The sequence below is a fragment of the Lissotriton helveticus genome, chromosome 2_2 (assembly GCF_964261635.1).
Source record: "Lissotriton helveticus chromosome 2_2, aLisHel1.1, whole genome shotgun sequence".
Lineage (NCBI taxonomy): Eukaryota > Metazoa > Chordata > Amphibia > Caudata > Salamandridae > Lissotriton > Lissotriton helveticus.
The window spans coordinates 413,906,953-413,929,257 of NC_136060.1; the positions used below are offsets into that span (position 1 = coordinate 413,906,953).

General features: G+C 42.9%; 1 protein-coding gene across 3 annotated transcripts in view; it reads right to left on the bottom strand.

Annotated features, from left to right (window-relative positions):
- The window catches only part of FGFRL1 (fibroblast growth factor receptor like 1), a 321,781-nt gene that overhangs the window by 166,689 nt on the left and 132,787 nt on the right, over positions 1-22,305 (bottom strand). Inside the window, exons 1-2 of one of the 3 annotated variants that reach the window (XM_078678654.1) lie at positions 11,270-11,418; positions 1,744-2,016 (exon numbers count right to left, since the gene is read on the bottom strand). In XM_078678654.1, coding sequence (XP_078534780.1) covers positions 1,744-2,016; positions 11,270-11,288 — 292 coding nt within the window. In that variant the 5' untranslated portion in view covers positions 11,289-11,418. Of the gene's footprint in view, positions 1-1,743; positions 2,017-10,838; positions 11,137-11,269; positions 11,419-22,305 lie in introns of those variants that run through there. The other 2 variants (XM_078678652.1, XM_078678653.1) reach the window with 2 other exon arrangements.

Below are 22,305 nucleotides of genomic sequence, written 5' to 3' on the forward strand. Positions count from 1 at the left end.
AATAGCTGGTGTCAATTACCAGTAAGGAGCCTTCATCTGGGAGCATGGATTCTCGTGGGGGCATACCCGGAACAACTATGTCGGAGGAAGTCTCTCTCTTGCACTCCTCTAATTGGGCAAAGACTACAGGAGCTAGAGTTATTGTGAGGGGTGCCCGGTGATGGAAGGATGCTCCTTCAGTCTTGTGATGACGGGTCTGAATGTTGTCTCGTCTGGTACAGACGATGATGTGACCATGGGGGAGAGTGTCTCTGGTAAAGTGCATCAGGGTTTGTATCCCCGACACAGCTTCCGTGCTCATCACTGACCCCGCTTCATCTCTGAGGCATGAACCTGATATGGAGACACAGAGCATTGATCGGAGAGTGTCACTCCTGTGGCTCCTTCGTAACGGCCTCTACAAATATAGACCTGTAAAGATAGTATCAGAGGATTACAAACTTTGGTGGATTCCCCCGCCTATGTGGAAAAATTCTTCTCACTCACCGATGGTCCTGAATCCTCCAGTCCAAGTCTCAGCGATTTGGACGATGACCTACACTCCTCTACGTTAACTCAAGCAGCACACTTGACGAGCCGTGTGTCACATCCAAACAAGTGAAGCATCGAAAAAACGCATGGGGAACGGGGACCAAAGAAGGGGGTTGAACTGGAAAACGAATCCCATGTGTCCTAAACCCTGAAATGGGATTATTCTGCAAATCAACAGGTTTATTCTGAGGATCTCGCTCAGCAAACAATATCACCTTCTCAAAAGGGTAATGCTTTTATCATCTCAAAGTTCTGAAAATGATTCTTCATTTTGTACTGGTGAGTTCACATTTTAATATTCCACAAGCGGATGTTGCCTCTCATTTGGACCATGCCAAAGTCTTGTACTTAGGTCTTAATAATTGGTTAAAAAATGCTACCGCCGCCTCTTGATTTGATTGACTAAGACCAGTTCTATTTTCGAACACTGGAAGAAGCTCTACACGTTGGCTGTTTGTGAACACGTTATTTTTAAGAGCGCCTATTTCCATCTCAAAAATCTTCGAAACAAGAGCCCATCTGTTATTTCTTGGTCGAGGAATGAAAGTCTATGTCAGGGAGGTTGCCTTTGCTTATCAAGTAGCTAATCTTTAGAAAACTCTGCCTTTTAATCTTCGTGTAGTTAAGGAGTACATGCTTTCAAGGAAAAAAACTCAAGATATGGTTATTCTCGCTGTAAATGGGTTTGAGACATTTGCGGTTTAATTTCAAACTTAAGGACACATGCTTTAGAAACATAAATAAATACACAAGTAAGTAAAAAGTTATTCTTATCTTAGAGAGCTGATGGGTTTTAAAATGTGCTGAAAAGTTGTAAAATATGCTTGGCTGCAGTAATTGGGGAGGGATTTGATAGATATTTTGGGAGGTATGCTTAGTCCGCAAATAACTATTTGCATGAAACATTATGCAGGAGACTCGACACCTGAAGGATAAAGCAATCCAATTGGGCAGTGAAGAAGCACTTTGTTATTAACTGTCAACCATTTGTGAGTTATGTCAATTATGGAGAAATCAGTAACAATTGTTGGGTACAGAAATGTAACGAACCAGGCAATATTGTAATATATGTTGATGATATATCACCAATAACTCAAGCAGAGTATGGAGATTAATGATTGTCAACACTATATGCTCCAACATCTCTTTACAACGAAAAGCAACATACATTTATGTCCATGACCATATGAAGCAGAACTGCTTTTAACTCACCAATAACAATCAGGGTGTAATTCACATTGACACTCCCAAAGCCATTGGTGGCTTTACAGATGTAGGTCCCTGCGTCTTCACTCTCCACTTCCTTAATCTTCAGACCCTGCTGGAGGACGCGGAACCTGGTCCAGCCACTGTGGATGTTCCGTCCACCTTTCATCCACATGGTAAGAGGAGGCGGGTCCCCAATGACGGGGCATAGTAGCTTAATGGTTCTTCCTAGTCTAACAGATTGTCGGTGGATCACTTTGTCTGCAATTTGTGGTGGTCCTGCAAACAAGGAGATAAAAGATTGCTTTTAATTTTTTTTTTAACATTCCTAATGAATTAACTTCTTTAGTGTAAAGATTATGGCACGAAAATAGTTTACATGTCTGTATAACACTCAGAGATCATGAACAATCGCTACATTTGAATGTTTAATATCTGATGTACCAGTCTTGTCATATTTTACTCGAAACCCTCTCTCCCAATATCAGGCATTCTGTCACCATCCACTGCTATGTTCTTTGGTGTACTCGTTGTACAGGATTTTAGTGTAAAATGCGCAGAAAATCAATAAGTACAATGTGAGAATATTTTTTAGAAGTTGAGAGGTTGTGAATCCGTAGGCACCGATTTGTGTTTAAAGGGTTTATTTTAAAAGGCTACATTTCTATCTGAACCCCTGTGCCCCAATGTCAGGGACTCAGCACATGACTACCGGCACCTCCTACATGGAGCAGGTCCACGTGCCAGCTCCCCCTGTGACAGTTCTCCTGCCCAGCTTGCCCGCAGTCCACTACCCTCTACTGCCGGTCTACCTCCTGCCCTCATTTTGTACCTCCACTGCTCATTTGTATTTCTTGCGTCCAGTTTTGCCTTTTCTGCTCGTTTTTCTACCCTCTGTTTTGCCCTCTTCTGCTCTGCCTTTTCTGCTCGTTTTGCTACCCTCCGTTTTATCTTTTCTGCTTGTTTTTCTGCCCTTTGATTGGCCTTTTCTGCTTGCTCGTTTTTCTGCCGTTTTGCCCTTTTCTGCTGGTTTCTTCCCTCTTCCCACAGTTTCCTCAAGACCTGACTTTTCAATGGAGACCTCACTCCCAGACAACCCCAGGGGTGACAGGGCTGCGCTCTACAAATGTTGATTGACTGACTGATGAAAAACAAGAAACAGAGGAGCCTTCAAGCCGTTATAAATGGCTATTTCTATTGAGATAAAAGTGTTGTAGTTCAGAATCTCTTTTTTCAGATACACTCTTCAAGTATGAGCTGTAGGTCCATTTTGCAGAATCCCTTGCAGATTCCTCCCACCCTCCAAGCAGAACGTGACTCATGCCCCATTTTAGATCCCACAATGTTCCACTCAAAAGTATTCCCTGAATGGGTCATGGGTCCAGCGATTCAGCCAATCAGACTGGCGAAACAGCAACGGTTCATGGTACATTTCGGTTGAGCAAGGCAGCTGAAATGTATGAAAACAGGAAGACCCATGACTCAAGTTAGTTTGTTTTCGGCTGAATATTTCGACTGGAGTAGCAGAAACCACATGAGTGCAGGAATGTTGTCTGCCATGCTTACAAGGAGCAAAGCGACTACATTTCTTGTCAATCAATCCTACATTTCAGAACGCTGGTGCATCACCCATTGAGAAAGAATGAACCTTAACAGCCGAGATAAACCATAGACATGCAAAAAAATAAAAAATTCTACAATAATTTGGGTCTCAAATAAACTAAGCGAATACAAATTCTAAACATAGTATGCAAAATCATCTCTTCATACTGCGTAACCTGATGGAAATTCCAGTGGACGAGTGACAAACAGTTGTCCCTGCATATAGTTGTGATGGAAGGTTTTTTTCTGTACATTCCACGTTAAAAAACATACCAGCTGGAACAAATATAAGTCACTAGAAACCCAAAACAATTTACAAAATGCAGCAGGAATTAAATGGATTTTTCCCAATTAGTTTGATTATAGATCCAAATTCATATGTTCTGCCAAAATAATCTGAGAAAATAAATGTCTGTTTGGCTAAGTGCAATTTCCACCAGGTTGGCCATTTAGGAGGCAATACTGTTTTTTGTTGAATGAAACACATTGAAAAAACAATATGCTCATTGTACCTAAATGTGTATAGGTAAAGACAGAAAAAAAGAAAGAGCAAGACAAATCTATATGTACAAGTACAGCATTTATCTATATTTTGTTTGCATTGTTTCTTCTGCTACCACTACTACTGCACCCAAAGTCGCTTGTTTTAGCACAGTGTTTTAGTTACGTGGGCATGGCCTAGAGGTGTGCCTGAGGTGAACAGGACTGGCTCTTTGTTTTTTTAATTGAAAATTCAGTCCAAAAAAGCCCACTTAAAAATAAAAAACTTTTATAAATACAGGTACAGGCAAAGGTCCCTGGTCCCCAATATTTTACCCCGAAGAGGCTAAAAAAACAATCACACCCAGTAGGAGATGCGCTTTAGAAGAGTTGACAACGTTCTATGGGAACAGCCAACATTCAGCTGACGGAGAGACCCCAAACTAAAGACAATTTGTGAGAGTGAAAGGGGGGGTGTTGTTAAGAGCAAGGGAGGAATGTACTTTCCTTCAAAACAGGGAGTGACTTCCTCACAACAAGAACCGTGAAAATGAAATCCGGTTCAGTTCTAGAGGAGGTGACCAGGCAAAATTCATATTTTCCCCTCACTCCTTTAGTTCAGGAAAGACTGTTAGTTAGACCAACCCCTTAACCCCTTCCATGCTCATGACGGAACGGTTCCGTCATGAGCTACGGTTGAGCTGTGCTCATGACGGAACCGTTCCGTCATGACCACGCCCGTTTCTATTAGGGCCCAGCACCGGAGGGGGAAACGCGGTCGCACTGAAAAGGTTAAAAGAGCACTTCATTCACCAATAACAACCCCCAATACTGTATGATGCACCACGCTGACCCCCACTTCCATCCTTAGGGTTTATACAGGATGTTTATCTTCTCCACTCCTCTGCAAGAGAATTCCTGTGATTCCAGTCATCTGTTCTTTCCCAGGTTGGTTCATACCATACAAATCAAGACACTTATAAACATGTACAAGCTACATGATCTCGGCTTTCACTGTATCCTGGCGTACCTCTATCAGCACTGAAGGCTCTACATACACAGCAGGCACAGCGAAAAACAATCCGTTTGGGTTCATGTAGTTATCAACAGTAGTATATTTGTGTGGGGTCTCCACCATCTCAATCATGTTTCATTGCATCAGCAATGTAAACAATGTGCTTGCCTCAAGAACGCAAAACTCTGGACCACACAGCATGGCTTTCTCTGAACCACAGAGGCAAACAATTACAGCAAGCCACCTTATCAGAAACTCCCCAAAAAGACATGGTCACATGTGCAAACAAAAGATCGAGTACATGGTTGGAGATGGGCAAGGTGCAGAGGAGTTAGAACCTGGAGCTCTTGAAGACAGAGCAGCCGGTTATTGGAAGCAGCACTCTTGCATATGCAGATTATTAACCAGTCAAACCAGGGTGGTTTTTTTCTAGTATATGAGCCTATCAATCAGATCGTAATATAATTTGCTAATTTCAAATACTGCTCTAAAGTATTTGGAGGGGAAGACGTAAGCAAATATTTGCATCTTCCCACCAAAAATCCTCAGGTCCTCCGCAATTCTCCGATACAGTCTGCTAAACTACAAATACAAGAAAGAAGAATGAAGCCAGATCCATAATGGTACAAAGATCATGCTGGGAGGCATAAGTCAATCAAGGGCAAAACCAAATCATCTTCAACTAGTAAACCTACACTGTCCCAAAAATCGTCCAGTTGAGGTAATTCCCATACTTGCTACATCTTCAAAACTGCAACGTGTCCTCTGGCAGCCATAAGCTGGCGTGCCTAAATAAATAAATGATGTGGCACAATGTGGCGTCTTCCGTGAATCACATGCTGTTGGTTTTCTGTTTCTACAATATATAGACCTGTTTTAAAGTATAACTCCCCACAACAAAAAATCTTCTAAGCAAACATACACTTCCCTTGGATATTTCTATTAAACATGTTATATTTACCATAAACGAGAACTACCGTAGAAGAATTTAGTAAACAGTATTTATTTTATGTATTTATTTATTTTGAAGGTTTTATATAGCGCTAGCTCCACCCGAGGTTATCAGAGCGCTTTACATCAGCAATGGAAATAAACAAGAAAACAACAATAGCAATGAAAGAAACAAATTATACAGGTGGTCAGACACAATAAAAGAAACAATTTAGAGTACATAGTGAGCAGAGTACATATAAGATAAACAGAAAACCAATTAAGAGAACCAGAATGTTGTTATAAATAATAATTTTACAGTATGCCACGGAGGACTCAGCGGACATAGTAGGGTGTGGGGGAGTATAGAGAGGGGGAGGGGGTAAGGAGGGTGTCAGGAGGGGGGTGAGTGTGGGGGGTAGGCGGAGTTGCTTAAGGAAGGAGGGAAAATAGTCAGAAAGGAGATCAGGGATTTCATTTCCCCAAAATTTAGTGAGGAAGTGAATTTTAAGGTTTCTTTTGAAGCTGGCGTAGGAGGGGTTGCATCGAAGGTCTTTGTACCAACAACCTGCTATTTTATAATAAAAAGGTTTACCTTCTAACCTTTCCACAGTAGAACTTGTAGTGGCATGGTGCTGCCGCCAACAAGCATAATGCTCTCCAGCCAGCAGACTTGGAGTACATGATGAATCACTTTCTTTGAATAATACTGAATAGCAATGGTGTATGTGTTTGTTGGATATTAATGTACCAAGTTGCTAGAGTCTTGGGAGTGCAGATAAAAAGGGCATTCTGCCGACAGGAAAATGCTGAGTATAGTGACTGCAAGCACACTCTGACCAGCTCGGAGGGTGAGACATAGGGTTTTATGTTGGCACACTTTGTAAGGTAAAACAAAATAGCCTTTATTTAGGAGAGCATCACTCTAAGAGTTCTATTACGAGTTGCGTCGTTACATACAGCGCCTGATAAATCAACGAGCAATAAATAACACCTATTACGGGTGTATGGAGAATAACAAGTAGATTTTGGTGTTTAACACACCAAAATCAGCATAATATGGTAAATAGCATGTTTTTCCCTGTTAAATTTCAGCAGGCTTGACCTGCCAGAATGTAACGAAGTTTGAGGTTTTTAATGTATCTGATAAATAGTGCATGTGTTAAATCCCTTCAAACTCATAACTGCAACCTACACAAAAAACAAGGCTTTACCCGTGGGTCCGAAAATTATGAGCAACTCGTAATCAGGCCCTTAGTGTCTTCGAGGAGGAAATGAGGTATGGGCAATCTATGACGAGCCAGCACAGAATAAACACTGTAAACATGCTTGCGCCAGATGGTTTACTTCCCTGAAACTTTACTATCTAAATGGCCATCGCCTAAGGTCGAGGAATGCGTAACAGCTCTAAAAACACAACCAGTAAATGTCCGTGTGCCTGTGTTTGCCACTGCTGCACCTTTAGAAAAGTTTGCATCTTTTAGCTTTTATCATGCTGGTACATTGTGCCCACTAAAATCCCAATTGATAGTGGAATAGATGGTAGTCGAATAGTGGGAAATTAAGAGGGCTCCAGCAAAGAGCTGTGAGGTTCAAAATGGCAACAGTGAGTAATAGGGAGTAGCAACTGACACATGAAACAGGACTGACAAACACCTGAATGAGGGAAAAGTCGCAGAAGGCTTTATCATTCCCACTAGGTTATATATCCCAGTGCGTTTAACACTGAGCAGTCAGTTAAGCCATGTCGGACTCATAACAGGGCCTTGTCTACTGGGGAGCAGGTAGAGCTGTTGCAAGGCAGGGGAAAAGGGGAAAGGGGGAAGGGGGAATAGCTATAAGTGGTGCAACAGTGAAGGGGCACCAGGGCCCAGATGCCTGAAGAGCCCCAGGGAACCTCATTACTGTATTTTATGATCCAAAAAGCAGTCAAGGAGACACATTTTTCTTTCTTGTTCCAAGCCTCGTGGCACCTGAGCCACATCAAGGCAGATACATCATGTACCTCATTCCTGATGGCCCAGGAGGAGGTGGTCCTCATCTCGAAGCATTAAATGGGAATTTTGTTTTCTTTACTGCCAACGTGGTTGCTTGTGGCACTTGGCTGTAAAAAGTGTTTTACTAGAACAGAAATCCCACTCATTCACGGGCCGAAGTCAAACCATGCTACGTCCATGTACATTTGTCTTAGAATATTATGCTGTGTCAAATTACACAAACCCCACAGCAGGCATCCTGTTTGCACACTGGAGGGTTATCGCGGTGGGAGAGCTAAATCGTCTGCTATATTTTTGTATCCCCTGGGCACATGCGTTAGGAAGCTAACTTCAACAGTTAAACTTTATCTCCCCTCAACCCATTGTACGAGGACAAATGTGGTCATTTATTGGGCTGCTCAGAGAATATGAGCAACAGGAATCTCAACATCGCCATGCTGCAAGAAAGGAAGCATGCTCCACCTGTCTGCAGCAGCAGCTGGGACGCATCCAACTTGTGCCCCACTCCCGTCCACCACCATGAAGTCTAGCAAGCGGCGCCACTTGGCCCCACAAGCCCGCATATGTCACGTCAGAGCTTTCGGCTGTTCTTCTCAAGCAGCGGCAGAGAGGCGATAGAACACCAACAATTTCCAAATAGGCAACTTTAGTAGACTGCTTCAGCACATTTAACTTTTCTACAGCATCTTTAATGAAAGGGAGCCAATAGCACAAGTAAGTGGGTTACTGCATTGTTTGGCCTTTCCATTTTTCGAACAGATAATTTGAGCTGCAAATCCACAGCATTTGCTAACAAAAAACGTGTACAAAACAAGACCCACAAGCCCATCACTTGCTTTTCCTGTCATCTGCATTAAATATTGCCTAGCTGGAGATATCAAGCTATGAAAGTGTTTTTTTTTTTCATTTCAAGGGATGTAACTATATTTGAAAAAATACAAAACATATAAACATAGAATGCCAAGTCAGAACAATTTATAATATTCTAGGGATATGTAGAGTTCGACTTCCCTTCCGACAGTTTGATCTGAGTAAGGGTAGGAGATAACATATTAAATGTCTTAGGTGTGATACTGCATTGGCTAAGACTAAGCAAGCATGGTTTGGGCTTCACGCTATACAATTCTCAATGATCCAGCGGAGGTGTATGGAGTGGTCCCTTCCTTCTCATGCATTACTGAAAGTGATGTGTGAAATTGGTCATACTAACCAATTTATCTTTACTTTTTCCAGCATCAACAGGAGTTTTCTAGTGCCCCCACACGGACTTGCGCCATACCTACTCATGGCCTGTATAGTCCCGCCAATCTGAGAGCAAAAACGGGCATATGCAATAACGCGTAATAAGTCACTCACTGGAAACACTGAAGAGACATCTTGAGTTAGGGCAATAAACGTGTCTTGACACTTATTTCGTTTGTTAGCAGTAGAATAGCTTGTTGTGTTACAGGTCAAACGTCTGAATCCTCAACAAAGCATTCCAACCACTTAAGGCTAATAGAAGAAGTTTAATTGAACTAAATTAATACTTATTAGTATTGTCATTCTTAATATAATTACTGCACCTTAAGAAAGACCGAAACGAAGAGACGGTGCTAATGTTTGTGATCGTTTGCCTATTTTTCACGGTGCTGTACTGTTCCTCGGCCTTGGAATAATACATTTGCCTGAACAATTGGCAGTCCATGTGCGGCTGTTGCAGTTGTCTTTAAGATTAACGTGGCCCAGCCTCTCTCCGCTCCCCCAGCCGCCCGTCGTTTCCCCCAGTGACATAACTCGTGAAACATGTGATTTCAGCAACGCATTCTTGCCTGGCCTTGAACCACTTAGAATTCTAACCTGGGGAGGAGGACACGGTTCGTTCCAATGGGCCGTTCTGCGGCCTGACTAACTGGAAGGCTCCCTTAAACTTCACATATGGCGAGCATACTGGGCCCTGCTCTGGGTCCTGGGAGACCATTTGCCCTAGTGCAGTTCAAAGCGAACTTTATTAACACATTAAACATAATTACACAGAGGAAATTCCAAGGAAGGTTGGACAGCTTGGACAGTTTTCTGGAATGGTGCGTAATTTATAATATCCACATAGTGTACTGTGGAGTTTAAGAAGATGCAAGGTAACTTTTAGGAGCCCCAGGGGTTATGTTTGCCTTTATTACTTAATACAGAACACGAAAACGTTCTCTAAAGAGGAGGGCTTTTTGAAGCATTGCTTTGCCAAATTGGGTATGCTGTTTTGAATCACAGCACCCTTTGGTTGTAAATGAGCAGAGTGGCAGGTTTATTGCTTGAAAGTATTAAGACATACCGGCCTTCACCCGGAATAGGCCCAAGGGCAGTGTAGTCAGCATCCAACAACATGACTACTTTTCATATACCTCTTCCTGTCTGAGGCAGAATCCCATTCTGGTTCGACCTTGTTTAGAGGAACTCTTACCGCCTATCAGATAAGAAATCATGCATGGGAAATAAAGCTATTGGTTACTTAGCACACAATTTAGTCAAATGGGAAAGCCACAATTTGAACGAAGGTTCCACAGTTCTAAAGGTCACGATACAACCAAGACCTCACCTATTTAATTTTGCAATATGTAGCCAGGTTTGGTGGTTCGGAATACTACTGTACCCACTGCAGCAGTCTCCATTTGACCACATTGCCTAATTTATACACCATTATTGTCCACTCAGTCTTATCCTACATTGCTGAAATGCTTATTATTTCGCTGGTAACTATCAGGGTTTAATAAGCCCCAGGTGTCACTGCACCTTGCACAACTGACGTCTGCGCCACTGCTTTCAACAGTGACAAGACCGCAACACCTGGGAAAATGTGCACTTTACTAATATGCATGTTACGTTACGGTGGTTTGTCGAGTTGGATCGAGGGTCTGTATAAAACTACTGTATCGTCTCATACTATTTGTTTTTTTAATCACTATAAACGGTAGTTGATCGTTCACGTTTTTAGTTAGGCACCTCGCTGCAGTAGTTTGGAACTTGTAGCCTAAGGTAAGTCACAATCAAGAAGAATGTAAGTGGCAAGAAATGTACACAAACTACTCATGTTTTCAGCAAACCTGATCTGGTTTTGTTCTGCAGAAAACATAGTCGAACAGTTACTTCGGCACCACAGTGAACCATGATGGACTTCAAAGGCTGGGGTGATCCCAGGTACGCCACAGGTCCGGGCAACGGCAATATTAGTTGGCTCCAACTTTTTATTTACAGTTACAAATCACTGCCGTCATCTACGCAGTTTACCAGAGCGAACCCTCTGAATGGGCTCTAAAGTATTCTGCCACCGACTGTGAAGAGGCCTTCCAAGCAGCTGCTCCTCGGCCTGTGGGCTGGCTCCCCGAGCTCGCACAATATCCCTGCACCGATTTCATTTCACTCACTCAACGATAGGCCGCCCGCCCGCCCGCCTCGGCAACGATAAGCGCCAGCCCAGACGGCCCCGGGCCGTGTTTGTAAACAGAGATCAACGCGGCAGATTCGGACCACCCACCCGCCTCAAACGTTGTCATCTTCAGTTATTGCTTCGGAGTCCAGGCAATCAGGCCTCCGCGGGCAATCTATGCATCTCACTTATGACAAACAGACCGCCATGTCCTTGTCACGTATGAGCCCGTGCGTTAATGCGCGCGTGCGGCAGCCATGACAGGCGTCGGTGACGTCTTCTAAACGGCGCTGCGTAAGACAGCGGCCGTCTCGTGACGTCCCAGAAGCCTTCGCGCCAGCACCACTAGCAAAGGCAAGCTGCTCACGTTTATGAGGTCAGGCATGTGTCAGACTTAACCTGGGCCCACTGGTTAATACGGTTATGGGAGCAGACAGTTTAATAAGTAAATTACCTTCTCCTCGTATTCGGGGCATAGCAAGAAAAGCTGGAAATTGCAAGTGTCACAGTTTATGTCTGCAAAGAAAAAAGAACTGGCGCTGGATATGGGCCTAATTTACAAAAGTGGTTCCCTATCCTAGAAAAAATATATATATATATATATATTAAATAATTATCTCAACGCAGGACAGATGGACCTGATTTCCTAACCATTCCCCTTGGTTAAGATGATCTTAGAAGACTGCCATTTCTGCCTTAAAACATTTTGTAACCTTTTCTTGAACTCACAAAATGTTTTAAGGCAGATATGGCATTCTTCTGAAATGTTTAAATTCGATGAAGTCTTTTTAAGAATGTCATTGTCGAACGGCCTACGTAAATGAGACATTTCTCATGTCTTAATACAGTCTTGTAAGTCTTAAATGAAGCCCTGTACTCTCAGAAATGTTGGTTATGTTACCAAATAAACTGACTTACTTTCATGTTATATTGTCCTGAATCAAGCACAGTGCGTGACGTGAGGCCATAGTATTTTCTGGATGTTGCGTCATTTAGAACAAATCGGACCAAGCTCCTGGCAGCCTCCATTAAAAGGCACTTTGGACAGAACCCATAATTGGGAGTAGCTTGTTCAAATTCTTGCACTGCCGTTTTAAGCAGAAAGATGCAACTTTCTTCAAATGCAAGCAGTTATATCAAACATTTTAATTTTTTTGCATAAATGAAACATTTTAATACTTTTTCATTGAGCCACTGCTCCTAAGGAATTGAGTGTGCTGAGAGACGAGCACATCACTGGCGAATCCTCATAAGGGCTGACATAACACATCTCAGAAGCTTTGAAGCGTAGCTCTCAGGATGCTGCTTCTGTTCATTATGCAGCCCTGTTACAGGAGAATACTGTTTAAAAGAGCGTGTCAGCTCCAGCCATGACAAATATGTGCAGGTTTTACACATGAGCAATGTGTGCAAGTCTAATCATGAATAATGTTTAGTGGTCCTGTGAAAAATGATGGCAACTCTTGTCACCAACTTTGTTTACAAGTCTTTTCAGGAGATACATGTTCAGGTTCTGGCAAGAAATACCAAAAGGCCCGAAGCAGAGCATGAGAGTGTGATGCCTAACATAAACAAAGAGGGTGAAGCCTGACATAAAAAAAGACAATGAAGACTGGGAGGAGCCACGAGGGAGGCCTGACAGAAACAAAGAAACCAACCTGACATGGACTAAGAGAGTGCGGTCTGACATAAAAAAAGAGACTAAAAAGACTAAAACCTGATATGAGTAAACGAGGAAAACAACAAATGGATGGAAATGCTTGAATTGCATGTCAGCAACAGGTAATTACTCTGGATATTATTTCCTGTCATCGTATTGTTGCTTATAGTACCATTACAGACAAGTAACGAATATATGCAAATGCAAGAGTGCCTCTGTTGCTTGACCTGCTACGCCACTCGCTCTCTTGGCAGAAATACAAGCAACCCGAGATGCATTTTGGCGATTTTCGTCAAACGCGCAGCTAGAGTTCCTGCAGCACAGTGAACTTTGGTGTCCACAAAGTGGCCTAGCAGTATCCAATGGATCCAGCTAAGCTGACCACTGCAGGGTGAGTTTTGTAGAAAATGCTCACTCCAGCGTTCATTAAAGTCCAGGCTTTTGCAATGTCCTGAACGCTGACAACCCCAATGAGCCACATTCCAATCAGGAAGAAAGTAAAGAAAAAAAAAGTCATTAACATAAACTTTCACCATCAAATAAATCGTAGCAGGCTCAAGCCTCCACCAATAGCTGTTGAACTGCGCTACCCACGTTACTTTGGTACGTGTTTCCTCTTCAGCCGACTTGCAGACATTAGCAGGTTTATGTGTTTAATGGAAAACAAACTAGGACACTACAAGTCCCAGCATGCAGAGGAAAGTTGAATGAAAAAAGCAGAACTGACTGAAAGTTATGCATGAGTTTAGTTAAATGCGAAGATGGCAGAGTGAACAAATGCTCATTGTCGGCTCTGGTGTTAGCTGCAGGTCGAATCTGAATCCCAGCAAGGGCAATTGAGCCTTCAATATTTCTGAAGTTGGTAAAGTGACTACATTAGTTTCTAATAACAGCTGTTGCTAATATTCATTAGAAATTGTATTTTTGACAACTGTGCCCTTCCACACAAATCAGACACGGTCTACCATCGTGCACTCCCCACCAACAGGCATGCCAACACATCAAACTGTCAATACCAAGCCAGGAATGCTGAACAAGTGCAGGCCGTACATTTAGTGAGGTTTGATATTATTAGTATACAATTTATTAATTTCATGTAATTTTATGATGTCATTGATGACATTCCTATGATGATGTCATGTTTGATTAAGGCTCCCAGTTTTCTGTTTTTATTGATTTTTACATCTAAATACAGACAGAAAATAATGTTTTTCTAGCCTGTAGTTATTTTTAAAAGCGGAAAAACAGGATGAAATTTCCTTATATACAGGCATATGTTTACATATGAATGTAATATAACGCTAATATGTACCTATGGGTGTAGTGTTTTCTCATATGTGGCTACTTAATTTGCTAAAACGCGACAGGCATCGGCATTTGAATGCACATCCAAGAGTTAAATAAATGGGGAAATATATAATTTTATCACTATTTATTTTCAAAACACAAACGAAATATATATATATAAATACCAATAAGACCGCCCAAAAATAAATATGTATAAATACAGACAGAAATGTTAAAAAAGAAATACCATAAAACCTTTAGCTCTATGTATGATTACGTAGTATTCCTATCCTATTAAGTTTGAAACCCTGGGAGGTCTGCAAAAATGCAGTATCATCCCTCATCACTAGCACTTTTTATACTTAAAGAAAATAAATAAGAGACCCGTGTACACATGAATGAATTAACATTCAACATTTTGAACCTGCTTTTAAATTCCACTCAAAAATAAACATTCCTCTGCTGTAAACTGCTAGATCGGGGCAACTGGAGACAAAACAAAACACACAGCCAGAATTTTTTTAACCTTGAAACATGCTCACGTTCTTAGTTTTGGCTGCGACACATGCTACTGGGGGAACTACAACGGCTCTGGCTGTGCACATTTCAATCCCGCTGGAACCCTGACCCCCGGTAGCAAGGTTCATGCCTGAGTAAAGTGTAACCAGCCCCCTGCTCTGAGGCAGCCCCTGTAAACCGAGGTTTGTTTACTTTGCCTTTCCTCTCGCTAGGCTTGGGATTGAGCTGGGAAGATCAAAGACGCTGAGCTATTTTACAAGTCCAAGTGCACAATCAGAAAATCAACTCATCTTAGAAACTTGCTAATTAGCGTCCGTTTCTCAATATGGGAGGACATTTTGGGGTTAACTCTAGGGGGAGGGTGTTAGTGTCGAGGTTGAAGGCATAGCTGCACGTTTTACTGATCTATGTGTGACTGGTTAGTCCCTCTCTAAGATCACTTCAGTCACATTAGGGATCCTACAAGGTTCTTTGTTCATGGAGCCACTAACAGAAATCCTAATTTCATCCAACAAACACATCACTTGTATGCTGATGATATCCAACTTCACCTGAAAGTCTCCTACCCTGAAGACATCCGATCCTTCAACTTCACTCACCATATCGGAAATTGGCTGTCGTGCAACCACCTCAAACTTAACACTCTAAAAACGGAATTCCTCCTAATCGCACCACCTAAACAATCACCCATAGTCAACGAATGGATGAAACAACTAACAGTGTTCAATTGCACCCCACAAATTATCAATTCAGAAAGATCACTTGGAATAACTCTTGACACAAACCTTCATATGCAGAAGCACATTAGGGCTGCCACTAAAAGAGGAAACCTCTAAATGAAAATATTAAGAATATTAAAACCCTTCCTCCCTCACAACAACTTCAAGTCTGCCGTTCAAACCCTAGTAATCCCCAGTTTGGACTATGGATGTGCTACCCTTTCTGGTCCGCCAAGATGCAAAATAGCCCCATTAAGGGCCTCCCTTAACTCTGCTGCAAGTATCATCACAGGATCATAAAGAAACAACCAAATCACCCCGATCGAAAATTCCTCAAATGGCTCACCTATGAAGCAAGAATTCAACTGAAAAGTGATTGTATGACCCGAAAAGCTTTACACTTCAACACCCCAAGCTATCTCGCTCAGAAACTTGAACTTTTTGGCGGCGCAAGATCCTCTAGAAGCTCCAGCACTGTACTGCTGGAACCACAAAGATTGTTAAAAAAGAAACCCTACAACAGAGCCTTTTCTGGCATCGCACTGATCATTTTGAACTCCCACCCCCCGAAATAAGGATTTATCCTTCCCCCACTTCTTTCTAGAAAGAAGTCAAACTTTTATTTATGAACACATTTCTACCACAGACCTGAAAAACTCCTATCTTCGAGCATACTTAGACTTGTCAATGCATACTGTTAGCTTGTTCGGCTTCCGTCTTTTTGTTTTCTTGTTGTTTTCTCGGTCTCAGCATTGAGGTAACACCACCTGTATCTAGGATGTTGCCTGGTACTGTTCAATTCCAGACTGTGTCACTACTGTTAATGCTCACTTGGCATGCTTCTCTCTATTTGTCTTAACATTTGAGGTATCACTACCCCATCCTGGGTGTTGCCTTAGACTGTATTATATTAGTTTACAACATTATTACTAGTATTCGCTTTATACGTTTTTGTGTTTTCTGATACCTCTGTCTCAACAATGAGGTGTCACCATCCTCTTCTAAAGAGTTAAATTGAACTGTATTCTTAGAGAGTATGAGAATATTGTTTTTTTACTTCTCTGTCCTTGATAATTTGTAAAGCGATCTGATACCGGAGAGGGTCATGTTCGGCTATATAAAACTTTCCAAATAAATAAATACATGCTAACATTTCAGAATAGGAAAGTGGGAGATTTTGGAAAAATAAATTCTGGGGAATGTTTTTTCACTAATTGATTTTGTATTGAAGCAAACGCAATTTTAGATGGGAGGCAGCCAAAATAAAACCATTTTGTGCTTAAAAAATCGTGAAGTTGCTGTCTGTATCAGGTCTATTGACATGTATGTCAGTCCAGGCCTCATTTTCTTTATAATAATGGGACTTGTAGTCATGGTTTTATACTGGACTAATTAAGACTACACGTCCCAGAATTCTAAGAATAAAACTAGACTGGTCGAACTAATCATGCACAGATCTGGGAAGTTGGTAGCAGAGGCCTCTGCAGAGCCCTCAGACAACTAAGCTCCATTGGTGAGTGGGTGGGCCAGTGCAAGCTTTTCATTGCATTACCGTGCATTTTGGAACTTGCAGCCTAGGAATTTTAGGAGCTAATGCAAGAATGCTAAGAAAAGGACTGGTTCAGCAACTCACCAATGGAACTAAAAAAACAAATGCAAAAAAAATATATTTATAGAGAGTAAGACTGCAAATAATTAACAAATGTGCCAATTTAATATTCTATTTCTTACTGAGTGAGGGAAGGGTCCACGATTCATGAGAGGCGAAGCTTTGAGCGAGTCAGGATGCCACTCCCTCAGGAAGAATAATACATACCATTTACTGTGGATCTGCATAAATGGGTTATGCCATGCTGATTTTTTCATGAGTAGCAGTTTTCCACAACGGAACAGACACTGCAGAATGAGTTAAATCAATTCCGTGAAATGAAATGATCCTTGTCGCTGTTAATAAAGTTCCTTTCCGCTGTAACGTAATTGGAATGTACTATACGCAAGGCATTAAGGAGTGTTTCACATTAAGGCTGTATTATGTTAATTAAAAGGTGCATGAGCATTGCTTTGCTGTAATAAATGGGGTAATGAACGTTTATTGATACAATTGTTCCAAAAGACGCGTTTTATCAGTCCATATTTACCTTCATTAGCATGTCATGATTACTGTATGCACAGATGCACCTGGTCTAATACGTTATTTATTACCATTATTGCAACAATTTTGGTTAGGGCTCATTACTCTTAGAAGCAGGGCCGCAAGTCACTCACCACACCTCTAAACTCCCTCACCAATGGTGATTAATAATCTTCTGTATGGATTATGCAAGTCATAAGCAAAGGTAATTAACCTTTGTTTATATCCCAGCACAAGGTGTTAAGCACACGTAATGGAATTAAAACATATTAAATAGGCCTAAAGAGTGGATTTTCTCAGTAAAATGAGGTCAGAAGGGGTGATTTTCTTCATTTATGAGGCTATATTTTGGTTTTATTGTGAAATTTGATTTTTGCACTGTAAGAATAAATGTGTCTGCAAGATTATTTGTATAATTGGTACCGATAACATGCTTTCCTGAACCACATTTTTTTTCCATCGTCGTGGTATTTAGAAACGTTACACACACTTCACCTATTGTGCATCTGCACAACATAGCTACAAAAGAAATATACAGGGTCACCCATGCAGCCCTCAAAAGAAAGAAGCTAACAGGAGCCCAATCACCCGGGCACCAAAAAAAGAACAGGAAGTGTGAGGGGTCGGAATGTATTTGAGATAATAGCGGGCAGATCCCTCAATGGAAATAAAGAAAGAGGCTTGTTTAGCATGTGTCTATCTCTAATTAACATAAAATTACTAAAAATGTAGCAATACGTGTTCCTGCACAATGGATGGCCCTATGCAAAAATTGACTGATCACCTTTCAGTTGCTTATTGCTGTATTTGGGTGTTAAACCGGTACTAATGAGGTGCAACCATGCCCAGACAATGTTAACACGTGTGCAACCTTGCCCAGACAACGTTAACACGTGTGCAACCTTGCCCAGAAAATGTTAACATGTGTATAAATGACAAAATTACAAGTAATAGCTTCACAAAATGTGCCATAGTACGTCACATAATGTGCCTTTCCTTGCTGCATTGTTTAGGCAGGCGTGCCGCTTAATTTGGTCCTCTCCATGCCACATAATTCCAGTGGCTCTTCCGGTAAGTAACCCACACATACAACTCAATATGGAAGGTGCACAATTCGGACTTGGGCAAGGAACTGGGCCAGAATACTGCATAGAACTACAAAATATGGTATCAAAGCACATGTGTCACTCCACTCGCCTATGGATACACCACTCACATGCCCTGCGACTGCCTTGTTTATGTTGAATACACGCACTGTAAGAAGACAGGTTGAAGCATATTTTGACCCACACCATCCTCAGACCTCACTTAGGGGCCGATTATGATGCGGACGGAACTGAGTCTGTCTGCCACCATAGAGTAGGAGGGACCGTCCGCAGGGGCAGCGGCTGTCCCTCCGTGCAAATTAGGATGTGACCGCCACCCTGGCGGTCACATCCTGTATTTTTAACATTGCGGCGGGTGCTGCTTGAAGCAGCACCCGCCGCAATGTTAAAAATTAAAGTTGTGCATTTGCATGCATAAAGCGGCAGGCACCGCGTGGTGCCTGCTGCTTTGTTCACGCAAATGCAGGGGGGTACCATAGGTACCCCCATGTGCATCCCCCACCCCCCCTTCACCAAGGGGGCCCGCAACGGGCCCCCGAAGTGAAGGTCCGTATGCTTTTCCACGGCGGAAAAGCCGCCGCGGAAAAGCATATATGGCTGGCGGTGTCTGATAGACACCGCCAGCCATGTTAAAGCTTCTCCGCCGCGGTCGAAGGCGACCGCGGCGGAAAAGCTGCGGACAGATTTCAAGACCCACCGCCATCCTAATATGGCGGTGGGTCTTTTGAGGCTCCGCAGAGGATTTTCCGCATCCTCTGGGCCGGCGGAAGCCACCGCCGGCCCGGAGGATGCGGAAAATCCTTCATCATAATCTGCCCCTTAGTCGGAACGTGTGTTACTGGAAATGGTAGTCAGCAACAGTTCCAAAACTCTCTTTTTTTTCTGAAATAGGAGCATACATGAAAAATACACTTTTCCAGACAGAGCATCTATCAAGCTGGTGGTAATGAGGCTAATTGTTGACAGCATGAGTACAAAGGAGGAAAGCCCCGCTGCGCCTGCACAGCGAAGATTAAAAAGCTGTCATCATAGTTTTGTCCCCTTTCCTGAAACCAGATGTATCACTTCTGCCACTGAAAGAGAAAACCCCTAACGCGCTCCCTGTGCGGCGAGACAGCTGCTCGGCCGGCTGCCTCGGGGTATGGGGGACACACTTGAGTCCACCACGCACCACCTTCCCGGTGGCTACTTCGTAGAGAGCCCCACTCTTGCCTGGAGGGACTCGGGTCTGCAACACGAAGATCCCTCGTCTCCCACCAACTTTGGAAGAAAAATCCCAAAGTGCAGTGAATGTCAGCCGTAACACGGCGGGCGCAGGGACCCTGAGGGGTGTGTGGCACGCCTTTGCAAAGCCCAAGATATCCATTTGATGTACCACACTAAAACCTTATTAATTCCTTAAAGGGCGCTCAGATTTCAAGCCTACGTGCCTTAAGTGGCATTTAGAGAGGCCGGCAAAAGGTACATTTCTCCCCCTTCACAGGCGCACACCACACAAAACAGGGCATTCATGGCGTCTAAATTTACATTTTTATTGGCCAGCGTCCAGTGGCCAACGGGTTACTACTATAAGTTACAGTTTGTTTTCCTCAATGTCCCTCCCCCATTATGGCGCCTTCTTGCATCTTGCACACTCTCCCACTGCCTTCCACGCTGAACCCCCCCCCCCCCCCCCCCAAGATTTTCCTCTAAGGGCCTCAGTCCTTTAATCAAAGACACCTAGTCCCCAAACCTCTCCTTTCACCAGTTTCGTTGGCCAAAGCCCGTGAACCATCAAACACATTAAACCACTCCAAAAATCACAGAGCAAGTTCTCCCAGAAAGCATCAGACGTGGTCTGGGGCCCCGCGCGGGTCCTGGCCTTCCCTCCTCAGAAATAGCATGGCATTACCGCTTCTCACTGGGAATGTGGCGCCCCTCCATTCATATTGCAAGGAGAAGTGTGGCTCAATGGTTAGAGCGGCAGACCCTGATGCAGAAGTCTGGCCCGGGACCAGGGTTCAATTCCTGCCTCGGCGGGTCTTGGGCTCAATTTCCTCGGACCTGTTAATTCTCGCCTCGGTGCCGCTAGGATGCCTGGCTTCACCTTGGGAGTGCCCAGGAGTGGGCACTTCACAGGGAAAGGCCAGGAAGGGTTCCTCAGCGGTATTCGTACAAGCGCCGAGATGCCTCCGGGTAGTCGTGCGCTATACAAGTACCTCTACATTTACATTTGTGGAAGCCATTAATTGAATGTGCAAAAAGATGTGCAACCCATCCCGCGGCGAGGTGGGTGGGAGGTTCAGTATTTCCACCATTTTCTTTGGGAGCGCCCATCGCCTTCCATACGCAGAACTGGAACTAGGAATCTAAAAAATTCTATTTTTATTTTAATTATTCCAAAAATGACGCACGCCTCCATTTGGTGCTATTGCGCCTGGTTGCTTACCACTTGATTTCGACATATTCACATGCACAGCTTCGTAAGAGCTCAGAGTCTTTTTATTGCTCTTAGGCTGTGCTTAATTTAAGCCGGTGGTTGCAGATGGGGCTCACCAGAACTCATTTTTGAGGACCAGTAATTATGTTTTTATCAATCGACTTTGACTCAAAGTAAGACAAACAAAAATACTAAAAAGGGAGGAAGGGAAAGATGGAAAAAATGTGACAGAAGGAGAAAGGGGATTGAAAAAGAGCCTGTAAGAGTGAGATAAAGAGGCAGAGAGTATGTGGAGGTGGATTCAAGAGGCATGAGAGTGGAATCTAGACTACACTGGCTTGCTGTTCAGCAACCCAACTTTCCATAGTGCCGGCAGCGGGCTCCTGAGCAAAATATGGGCCCCAACACTTATTCTTTTACAAATTAAGCACTGCTCTTAGGTTTCTGATTGCTAAAAACACAAGAAATTATTAATAGAAACTGGAAAAAAATAACTTCAAAATCAAAATAAATGTGACTCATTTTCAAGCTAACAGTCAAGCTTCTACCTTACAGGGCAACCACACAAGCTCACAAGTATAGCACAGCAACCGGTGCTTTTGGGAGAGCCTAACAGGAAAGCATTCGGGGTGTCTTAAAGGACTGTGAAACTCAAGAGCTCAACGTCGCCGGGACGCCTTGTTTCCAATTCTGGACTTAACAAGGAAGACTCCCATGTGTTAGGAAGTTAAAGGAAAGTTCAGGGCTGGGGAAATGGTGTCACCAGTGATAATGGGTCATCTGGTGGGAACCGTGTTTTATCGGAGTCCTCACTGTTGAGCGGCAAGAGATTGTACCTTAATAGGACAGCTTCAGCCACCAACATTTCCAAATTCCCCGAGTCCTTTCCATCGCCATAAAGAAAGTCCTTATAGCGCAGTATAGCCTATATGACCATCCCTCTTCATGACCTCCTCTGATTTCGGTGCAATAAACTAGTATTTTGTTTTTCACACAACTAAGCGGCTCATAATATCCCAACATGCATTATGCATACTATACGTCACCAATGCACAAACTGCCTGTATGCAGAATATTCAGCCTCTCCACCAAATCAGAACCAAAGTCTGTAGGCCCTACAAAGTTACAAAGCATGGATGCCTTGATGAATGCAAAGAAAACGGTCCCATTACTTCCAGCACAGATCTTCTCATAGGATGTAAATCTTCCATAAATCAGCATTCCAAACTATCTTGTTAGATTACACAGTTGTTAACATGGAGGATACATTTGTTCGGAGAGCAGTATGTGAATGCCCACAAAC